At 27.8% G+C, this 10,427-nt stretch overlaps 1 protein-coding gene and 1 non-coding gene across 2 annotated transcripts; one reads left to right on the forward strand and one right to left on the reverse strand.

The window, feature by feature from the left end:
- The first annotated feature begins 566 nt into the window (after window positions 1-566).
- TRNAR-UCG lies at window positions 567-640 on the forward strand. The gene has a single exon. It is a non-coding gene; the product is annotated as a tRNA-Arg (tRNA).
- A 3,619-nt stretch (window positions 641-4,259) lies between these two features.
- LOC107003135 (protein SODIUM POTASSIUM ROOT DEFECTIVE 2-like) lies at window positions 4,260-5,824 on the reverse strand. The gene is made up of 3 exons (XM_015201402.2): window positions 5,186-5,824; window positions 4,777-4,852; window positions 4,260-4,685 (listed from the first exon to the last, which is right to left on the reverse strand). The coding sequence occupies exons 1-3, from the start codon at window positions 5,690-5,692 to the stop codon at window positions 4,504-4,506; spliced, it is 765 nt and encodes a 254-aa protein (XP_015056888.1). The 5' UTR covers window positions 5,693-5,824; the 3' UTR covers window positions 4,260-4,503.
- Window positions 5,825-10,427: the final 4,603 nt, after the last annotated feature.

Genomic DNA, 10,427 nt, shown 5'->3' on the forward strand with positions numbered 1-10,427 from the left:
TATTGTCGAACTTTTGCCATTTTATTTGTGAATTGAAGACTTTTGACCTTTTTTTTTTAGCTAAAATTATATAAGTATTTAAGAACTATGTAAAAATATAATAAATACTATTTAAAATATTTTAAAGGTTATATAAAAAAATATGATAAAAAATTTAATTTTTAAAATTTCAATTATGCAACATAAATTAGGACAGAAGTAGTAGGTTCTATATTAGTATATTTGACCCTAAATATGAGGACATGGAGATTGGGGGTTAGCTTAAAAGGTCAGTTGGTAGTTCAACATTGTCTAATTTAATTGAATTATTATTATAACCCTAATCCTTTGATTTTAATAATATTTGTTTTTTCTTTCTTTGATGATCTTCTTATTTTGTTATAGTGATGTATTGATCTCCATTATTTTTTAATATGACTTTTTTATTGCTGTATTTGTTTTACATACTTAATTTTTCTGATATGCATTATTCGAGTAGAAGGTTCATTTAAAATAATTTTTTTATTTTCACGAGATAGAGTAAAATAAAGAGACTTAAGGTTAGCTTGCTTATTAAGTTTGTCTAAGACCGCATAGCGCAGTGGATTAGCGCGTTTGACTTCGGATCAAAAGGTCGTGGGTTCGACTCCCACTGTGGTCGCTTTATTTATTTTTGTTTTCTTTGGCAATTTGGATAGGCTACAAATTGACATGTGTGGTGTTATCTACTTGTTCACGTGTTATGCGTATTTAATTTTTGCGGATTTAATTTAAAATTAAAGGATTATAAATATTATTCGAAGCCAAGTATGTGTTCATATTTTTTTTATTTTTGTTTTCTTTGGCAATTTGGATAGGCTACACAAATTGACATGTGTGATGTTATCTACTTGTTCACGTGTTATGCGAATTTAGTTTTCGCGGATTTAATTTAAAATTAGAGAAACATAAATATCATTCTATGTGTCCTTACTTTAAAAATATATACATTTTGGATGCTATGACTTAGAAATGAGCCCTGAGAAAGAAAATAATGACCACTTTCTAGTCTACTACTTAAAATCTGTCTTAAAAAAAAGTTATCATAGATATACTTTTAAATTACATTTTTTTTTGTGATTTCCCGTATTTTACAACACAACACAAGTGTCAAACAGGCCCTAAAGCCATAAGAAAACCAAAAAATGAAAAAGAAGAGAAAAATCAAATTAAATTATGTAAATAAACTAACAGAGGCATATCAAAAAAGCATGGAAGACTAATTGGATTAAAGTTGGTATCTTAAGCCATTAATGGTGCGCCGCTCCATATTTATCAATTACTTATTATTATATATATAATCCCTTATTGTATGGACCAAAATTTTACCTATCTTTTTCACGCAATTTTCTATTTTTATTTCCTGCCGACCAAAGATTACGCGGATATCGAATTATGGTATTAAGCTTATTCGAATTTGATATTTTAATGGTGAAACATAAATTTATAAGTAAAAAATAGAAATAAAGGTCAAATATTTTTAAATTCTTCGAATTAGTTTTTGGACTTTTACTTATAAAACTTCATATATTTTTTTCAAAATAAAATGCTAGGCCAACCACAACTTCAAATTTAAAAATTATAATCTCAAATTAAAATTTGAAATTTGAAATTTAAAATCAATCGATAGTTAAAGACGAAATAAAGTTCAAATAGACTTTAAAAAAAGAAGAGATAATAATGAAAGGTTAAATATAAACATTCAGAATATTTGTTGATTCAAACAGTAGAGTACTTGACAAAAAAAAAGTATAAAATTCCCCCACATTTTTTTGTACAAAAGTTTTCAATCAATTGATGATATAAAGAGAGGTAATTAAAGTCCCAAAAAGGGAGAGAAAAAAAAAAGCAAATAAGGCCACCTAATACAAAATTGAAAACAAAGTAACAGATAAAGTGGTGCCTTGTAGTAATGTACTAACAGACAATCCCAAAAAGAAGAAGCCATGATTATGACTCAACATTAATTTACTGCCTCAATTCAAATGGAAATTTTCATTTTATTGCATAAATGATCACGTTGAATATGCTAGAAAAGAAAAGGGATTGGACCTTTGCATGTATAGACAAAGAGAAAATTGAAATCGGTGATGATGAGAGGTAATACGATACCAGATAATGAATCTCGTTTTTTACATTTATGCATGTAGTTAGTAGGTCAAATCTAAGCAATAAATATTGATCCAACATCCGATCAAATCACTGTCCAAATAATTGAATTGAAGGTATTACTAATTTACTATATATGCATTTGGAATTGGAGTACATGTGTTTTTAATATTTAATTCAATCATATAGTTTTTATAGTGACTCATTAAATATATCTTAGCAATTAGAAAGGAAAAAATTAGTGATATATAACACATTGTAATATGTGTCTACATCTGAACTTGTAGTTAGTAAGTCGAATCTGAGCAATGTGTAATTAAATATCGTCTAATATTTGAGCATACGATTATGAGAATCGACTCGATTATAAGACCAATTAAAACAACGACTTGCATGTGGTTCCAATATTTTAAAAAGTAACATAGAAAGTGGTGCCTTGCTGGTAGTAATGTACTATAAGACAACCCCAAAAAAGAAGAAGCCATGATTATGACTCAACATATAAGGCCTCAATATATCCACTCCAAAGAAGAGAAAGCACTTCTTTTTCTTCTTCAAAATGAAATTTCATTTTCACTAATTTAGCACTACCATTTGGATCCAACTAGGAGGTCTTATCATCGATTTTTATGGCATATGCATGATCACATCGAATATGCTAGGAAAGTAAAGGAACAAAGAGAAAATTTTGATACAGAGGGCTGTCTCGATACTAGATAATAAATATGTTTTTGCATCGTAGTTGATACGTCAAATCAAATCACTATCCAATACTAGTAATTAAAATGAATTTGGATCAAAGCTAATATATATGGACTTGGAATTGAAATATATGTGGTTAATAACGATGAATTACTATATGCAACTAAGTTACCACACATACTATTTTATATATGATAATTATGCAATTGAATATGTTACATTAAAACTTCAATTTCAGATTTTGCAGTAATTTCTTGAATATGCTAGAAAATGATTGCACATATAGAGAAAGATGAGAAAATTGAAATGATGAAGGGTAGCTCGATACCAGACAATAAATACCGTTCTTGTATCCAAACTTGTAGTTGGTAAGTCAATTCTAGGCAATGAATATCAATTCGACATCTAAAAACCATAGTTAGTAGAGTCAAATCACTAATCTAAATGATTGAATTGAAGCTATAATTACTATACACAATTAGAACATATCTGTTATAAGCATGCAAAATAACAAGTACATAGAAGTATCACTTCATATATAGCTTAAATTTTAAAATATAATGATCACATGATATTAATATTAAAAAATTTAAAAATTCGAATTTCATGGTGACTCATTATTAGACATTGAGACAACAATTACCCCACACCACATCAACTTATGCACATCCATGCTTTAAAAATTTTATAATTTTGACGTGTTTATTTTTTTTTTCAAAGCGTGAACCATCATTTTGACAGCGTGCGTTTCTTATAAATGATAAATAATATGTTTCATTTGTCTATCATATTACTCCTCATAAATTGGGAGGCACAATAATTATGTATGTTTGTAAAATTCATTGATTATGATAAGGTTTTTACAGCATATTTGACCAGCAAATATTTTTTAATTGACTTAATTGTGTCAAATACATTTTACTCTATCGTATTATTTAGCTTCAACACATAATAAGAATTTAGTGCATTGAATAGCTTTATTAGATATAATTTAAAATTAATATAACTCGTTCGATTAAGAATAAATTATTTTAATATTGTTATCTCACTTTCAACACAGATTAAAAAAAAGTACTATTATTTTAAAACTAAAATTAATTTCAGAATTAGTTATTCTTCTATATCAAATGCAGAGTACGCAACTCTTTTTTTTGGTTAAAAATTTTCAAGTCTTTTTTTTTTTTAATCTTATCCTGGTCAAATGTTCTGCAACTGCTCGACAATCGTAAAATGAGTGATCTGGAAAGTTGTAAAAAAGAAAAACATAACATTCCTAAAGACAATCATGCCAGCCTTATAATTATCAAAATTGTCGATTAGTATAGAAAAAGTTAAAGAGGAAAAAAAAAATATTCAAAGTTTTGATTGTTGTTTTTGTTTATTCCAAGATATTAGTATCCTCACAGAACACAAGAGAAATACCAAAAAACTCTTCTAATTTTTCTATTAGTTTTATTAATAATATAAACATTTGATTAAAAAGATACTAGTAAGTAAAATAACACAAAGATTTACAAGCCCCACAACATATATAATAATGTATGAAATACACCACCATATTAACGACTAATTTTGAAATATTTAGCCATTAATTTAAATCATAAAGAAAAAAAGAAAGCACACTCCATTAATTAATTCATAACATTACATCAGTAGTTTAAGAGTAAACTTTCTTTAAATCATCGGAGAAGACCAGGACGAGGAGGAGGATGAAGACGATGATGAAGAAGTTGTTGGAAATGGCCAAAATTGTGCATTTTTCACCTTAGAAACACTTGTCAATACTCCTAATGGTGTCACATCGCCGATGACTGTAACTTTTTTCGAAGCCAAATCGATATTAAAAGATTTTACTCCTGCATATTTTAATCCAAAAACATTATTTATGTTGAATCAAAATATATAACCTATCCACAATTTATAATACTATATATATAATAAACTTGCCTTCCATTCTGGAGATATGTTTTCTTACTTTCCCTTCACAACCTTTGCAATGGATCGACACCCTCAATTCCACAACCTGTAGAACATACGAATAACAAAATTTCAGTTTTATGCACCGTTAAATTATATTTATCTAGTTAGATCATAAATAACTATAAATGAAATGTTTTACGATAAATATTAAATAATTGAAAACTAATTTGCTATATAATATTCTCATCGTGTGAAAAAAAAAACTTTACACTAAATAAAGTTGTTAGCAAAATTAAGAAATTGACTAAAATTTAAGTTCTATGCATTGCCCGTCGGTTTAAAAATTATTTACGCAATTAGGTTACTTATAAGATAATTATAAGTAAATCTTTTATAAAAAGTATAAACGGTAACCTAAATAAAATTGAGAACTAACCTGTTCACCAGGGCATGAACGAGTTGATTTATAGATACACAAATCATTTGAATAAGCCGATGAAGGTTTATATACGGGAGATTCGAGCGATGAAGATCGATACATGAGTCGTTCGTTTGTGCTTTTAGCCCTTAAAGGTTTGGTAGGAATCAAAGCTTTTGATGCATCTCCAGATGATGATAAGAAATCTATAAATGGAGTATTAGTAGTATGATCACTTAACAAGTACCTAGAAGAATTACCTAAGTCAGTGACATCAGCTGAGCTTTTACGACGTAATTTTTCATCATGACTCTTTCGATTTTTATTTTGATGATAGTAAGTTTTGGGATCGAATGGAAGTTGATTAGATGAACATGGAATTGGAGTTTTGATTTTTGGCGTACGAGGATCGCCTAATCGATCGATTTGATGCCTAATGCCACGACGAACCATAGTATATTGATCCATACTTGAACATATGGCCGTGGAAGCAGGAGAAGCACAAAAAAGATCTATGGATTTCATTTTTTTTGGGACCAAGAAGATGATGAAAAATTAATAGCCTAGTTATAATATAGCAAATAAGTTAGAGTAGTAGGAAAAAAGGATGAAAGGGAGAGTAAGATTTTTTCTCAAAATGAGGGAAGGGGCTGAACTTATAAAGTAGTGGTAGACTAGAGTATAAGAAGGATGGAGCCATTATCTACGGTACGAATTCAACGAAACTCAATAATTTTATTTATTATAATTTAAATTTTATATCAATTTAAAACTTAGTAATATTGATCATAGTTCGTGTTTTATATCAATTTAAAACTCGATAATATAAAAGAAAGTAAAATTTTAAATTTATAAATTTTAAATACCGATTATACGGAGAAAAATAAGTAGAAAATAAGGAAAAAGAAAAGATGGCAACTAAAGGAGCCATAAGAATTGATGAGTAATGTAAACCTTAGGGGACACAGGATTTATCTGGACCTCTAAAGTTGTGTCTGCATTTCTCTTTTTGTTTTTCTTTTATGTTTTGAGTAGGTATGGGGTGGGTGGGGTGGACACTAGACAAGGTTATTGTTTGAATTTAACTTTTATTACATTGTAAAAGAATATTTGTATAATTAAGTAATCTAAAAAATGACTGTATATTCGGTTTAATTTGAATTGACGAAATCATTTTCTTTTTATTGATATGTTGATTGTCTCATGTATTATTCGATAATAGAAATTCATTATAAATTCAGTACTTGCTTCCTTACTACTCCTAATACACTATAATTAAAGTTAGTTAATCTTTTTTCTACTTTTGTAATCTTTGGATGTGAATGATTAGCAGCAAATGTAGGAAAATGTGAACACTAATTAATTAGTAGACCATATTATTACCATATCATTGCCCACAACATTTGACTGTTAAGGCTAACCGAAAGTAGCCTTTTCTTTGTCTATTTTCATATTTATTCCCCACCAAAGTATCTTCCACTCTTATAAGTTATAAGTTGATTTTTGTACATCCATTTTTCACTTGAGTCATAATTAAGTAATACACTTTATTTTATTAAATTATTAATTTGATCATAATCAGCTGATATGATTTAATATTAATATTCACTACAGATAATATAAATTTTGGAAAACTAATAGAAATCTTACTAGTTCAAGAGAGCTAATTACTTATATACACTTTAGTTTACAATATTATGAATCTTATCAATATGTGTCTAGATACATGTGATTCTGAGATACATGAGATTAAAATTAGGTGTAATTTATTTTAGATATACTACATTCAAGTGAATTCACATTTATCTGGATACATAATAAATCTAGCTCGTTACTCTCCTATGTATCTTGTATCCTATATACATGTAAACCACACCTGATACATACAGATAAATATATTTAGTGTGTATCTAGTCCATTTCGCATGTAATACATGACTATCTCACTCGCATTCGGCCTCCCAATCTCGCTCATCTCTCCATATTTTAGTATAATGTCTAATAGAGAAAGTTTATACACCTAAAATGTATCTTCTTTAATATATGATAGATAATTCTTAAAATTGTAACTCTTTCGGCCGATCTTAATTAAATCATAATGGTGCAGTTCTATAATAATTTTGCAAATATTATACACTGCACACGTTGAATTTAATTCTACTATCATCAAAGATTCCCTTGCATAGTTTTTGTTGAAGTCCAAACATTCCGATTTCCTGCCTCAGAAAATGAGCTAAAAATATAAATTATAGTGTCCTGCTATGGGATAAGTTAATATAATTATATTATATGAGTAAAAATTTTGAAAGAAAAAAAAGCTACGTAAAGACTAAATAAAGACCTTGATTTGGGACCCAAATTTGTGGAGTATAATTGGATGAAGACAAAGTATTAGTCAATTAATTGCGGAGAAAGTTAAAGATTAAGACAAACAAAGATGAGTTAATTAAGGATTTAATACCAGTGATAACAAAACAAGTTGGGGTTCACGTGATAAAGTGTTCGTTTTAAGAATTCTCTCTAATTAAATTAATTAATTATTCGACCTAGTTGGTTTTAGTACTTTCTCAGTTTATTTTTATTTGTCATTTATTTCTAAAATAATTTTTCATTTTTTTTGTCATTTTTCTTATCAAGATAATACAATTTTTTTTTCCATATTCACCTTCCGCATTAAATACTTATTCTAAAAATCAATCAATAATTATAAAAAAATAAAAATTATTAGAACTTTTTCAACTTTTATGTAATTTTAACTAAATAAATGTCTTGCAATTATGTATTTTTATAAATGCCTAATTATTTTAAAGGTGAAAAAAGTATTCAGAAAGTCTGAGATTAATGAGTAAATAAATCATCCAAAAGCAGTTAAAATTTTTGTGTTATCAACCTTTTTTTTGCACAATCTCAAACAAATCAACTAGAAAAGCTTTTCCAACAACCAAACACATAATTTGAATCAAAATGTCAAATAATGCACAAATTTAGTCAAGATTTTGGAGTAAATTAATTCCATTAGTGCTAGACCAAATGCTTGTGGACATACTTTGTCGATTTATTATACTTGTCATATTTTTTATTTATATATCTATTAAAAATATATGAAAATTAATTTGGTCTAACATATCCTTATTTATTTTGCTATCAATACTACTATTTCTTCACCACATTAATCTGTCTCCATATTTATTAAATAAAAACAAAGATGAAAACTAAATTATATCTTAACTTTTTAATATTCTACTTATTTAAGTTTATTATATTTAGTAAGTACGATAGCTAAAATAAATCGGAGAAAGTAATTAACCATCTTTAAAAATTGAAATACTGCTAATATACCCTTAACTTTATGGTTTTAGCAAATGGTTGTAATGATTATACTTGCAAAAATGGGGATAATGTGTTCTCCTTTGGTAGGTCCAATTTCTTTTAAGTAATTAAATATTTAAGTGGATATTAAAGGTTGGTATCATAATTACATTCTGAGATTGCTTAGTGATTAGCATTACAATAATTTTATCAAAGTTGACTGTGTGATCCATTTTTTTCACTAACCACAATCCTTTAACTGATTTTGTGTTAAAATTTTCTTGATTTTGGGTCCACAAAGTTATGATTAATAATATAAAGTTTTGTACTTGTCAAAAAGTATAAGATTTTTCTTTCCTTCCCTTCATCAGAAAGTGAGAAACAAAAAATTAACTGTTAGGAAAACAAAAAGTGTAAGGTAGAGTTAGGTTTAGAGCTATACGACAATAATATATTCAGTGATAATTTCATAAATGAGACCTGAGAGGATGGTTGAATGTGTACGCTAATATGATAGACACAGATGAAAGGGGTTCATTCCTTTAATTTTGACAAAAAATTACGTTTGTAGACATTAAATTTTCATGGTCTTTTTGTGTCTATAATTCTTTATATTTTGAACATGTTTAATGAAAATTATGACTTATACCACTAAAGTAAGCAACCTCAACCTCACCTTATGAAGATAGATATGTTATTTTCCATGAACCTTTTGGTTCAAATAAACCATATCAAAATAATGAAATAAGTATGAAAAATAAATAAAATAATAAAAAAATCATGTTAAAATAATGGAGCAAGAAAATAGTATCGACAGAAAATAATAAGTAATATATATTGGAAAACATATAAATATAGTTAATCTTCAAATAATCAACTTTGCTTTATTAGTTTTCTCGCCAATATTTTTATAGGGTCACAAACACAGACATATATCCAACTAACAACCTAGAAAGCAATTTCTTGTCCTTGGAATTTATCGTAACCCTTTCCCCAGACAGAAAGTTCTTATTCGATGTTCGATATTCATATCGAAATTTATACAATTTAATTTTGAGCATTACAAGACTTTTTCTTTTCTTCTGAAGATAAACTTTTAACAGGATTTTTTTTTTCATTTACGAAGGCTCAAACCTGATTATTGTTTAAGGGCGAACAAATCAAAACAATTCCATCATAATTTATTGATATAAGCTAATGTTTCATTAGTACATTTTTATATCCAATTTCTAATTAAAATAAGATAATATTATTAGTACATATAAATAATGTGAATTAATATGTGGGTCACTGAAATAATTTGATGTTTGAGCACGCTATTAAAGCTATGGGTCCTTTCCTTTTCCACCTTTTTACATTTTTTTTGGTTTATTAATTTCATGACTTACGTGTTTCACCTCTTACTTTTTGTTTCTTTTACATTATGGTGGTTGATTAGTTACAGTGTAACCACAATAATTTTTTTTATATTTTATATATATATAAGAGAAACGATATCCAAGTAACAAATATGTCTTTTTGTTAAACACAACGATGAGTTGTTATGATCAAAGAGTAGATTTTTCAAAGAGGAAATTTGTATATAAAAGCAAACTAATAACCTAAAATAAATGGAGTAGCTAGTGTTTGATTTAATTGTGCTCCATAGCAAACGTTTGCAAAAAATCGTCAGGCGCCTCTCTCCCAAATATCTCGCTCGCCACTCTCCTCCAATCTCTCGCTCGCTTCCTCACTTTTTATACAAACACAAGTGTATAAAAATTGTTTCTAATTGTATAAAGCAGAGAAAATTGTATAAATACATATATTTTTGTTCCCCTCTCTCCCCTCTTCCAGACTCGCTCGCCACTCTCCCAAATCTCGCTCGCCACCCTCGCCTCACTTATACAAACAGAAGCGAAATGTATAAATTGCGTTTCTGTTTGTATAAAGCGTGATAAAATTGTATATAC

The sequence above is a fragment of the Solanum pennellii genome, chromosome 11, assembly GCF_001406875.1.
Source record: "Solanum pennellii chromosome 11, SPENNV200".
NCBI classification, from domain to species: Eukaryota; Viridiplantae; Streptophyta; class Magnoliopsida; order Solanales; family Solanaceae; genus Solanum; species Solanum pennellii.

Bases quoted from the DNA above. Each gene is read 5' to 3' on its own strand.
- LOC107003135 (XM_015201402.2), bottom strand. From the start codon at position 5,692: ATGAAATCCATAGATCTTTTTTGTGCTTCTCCTGCTTCCACGGCCATA. The intron at 4,853-5,185 runs GTTAGTTCTCAA...TATGTTCTACAG, and splicing joins GTTCATGCCCTGGTGAACAG to GTTGTGGAATTGAGGGTGTC. The intron at 4,686-4,776 runs GCAAGTTTATTA...TAAAATATGCAG, and splicing joins ACATATCTCCAGAATGGAAG to GAGTAAAATCTTTTAATATC.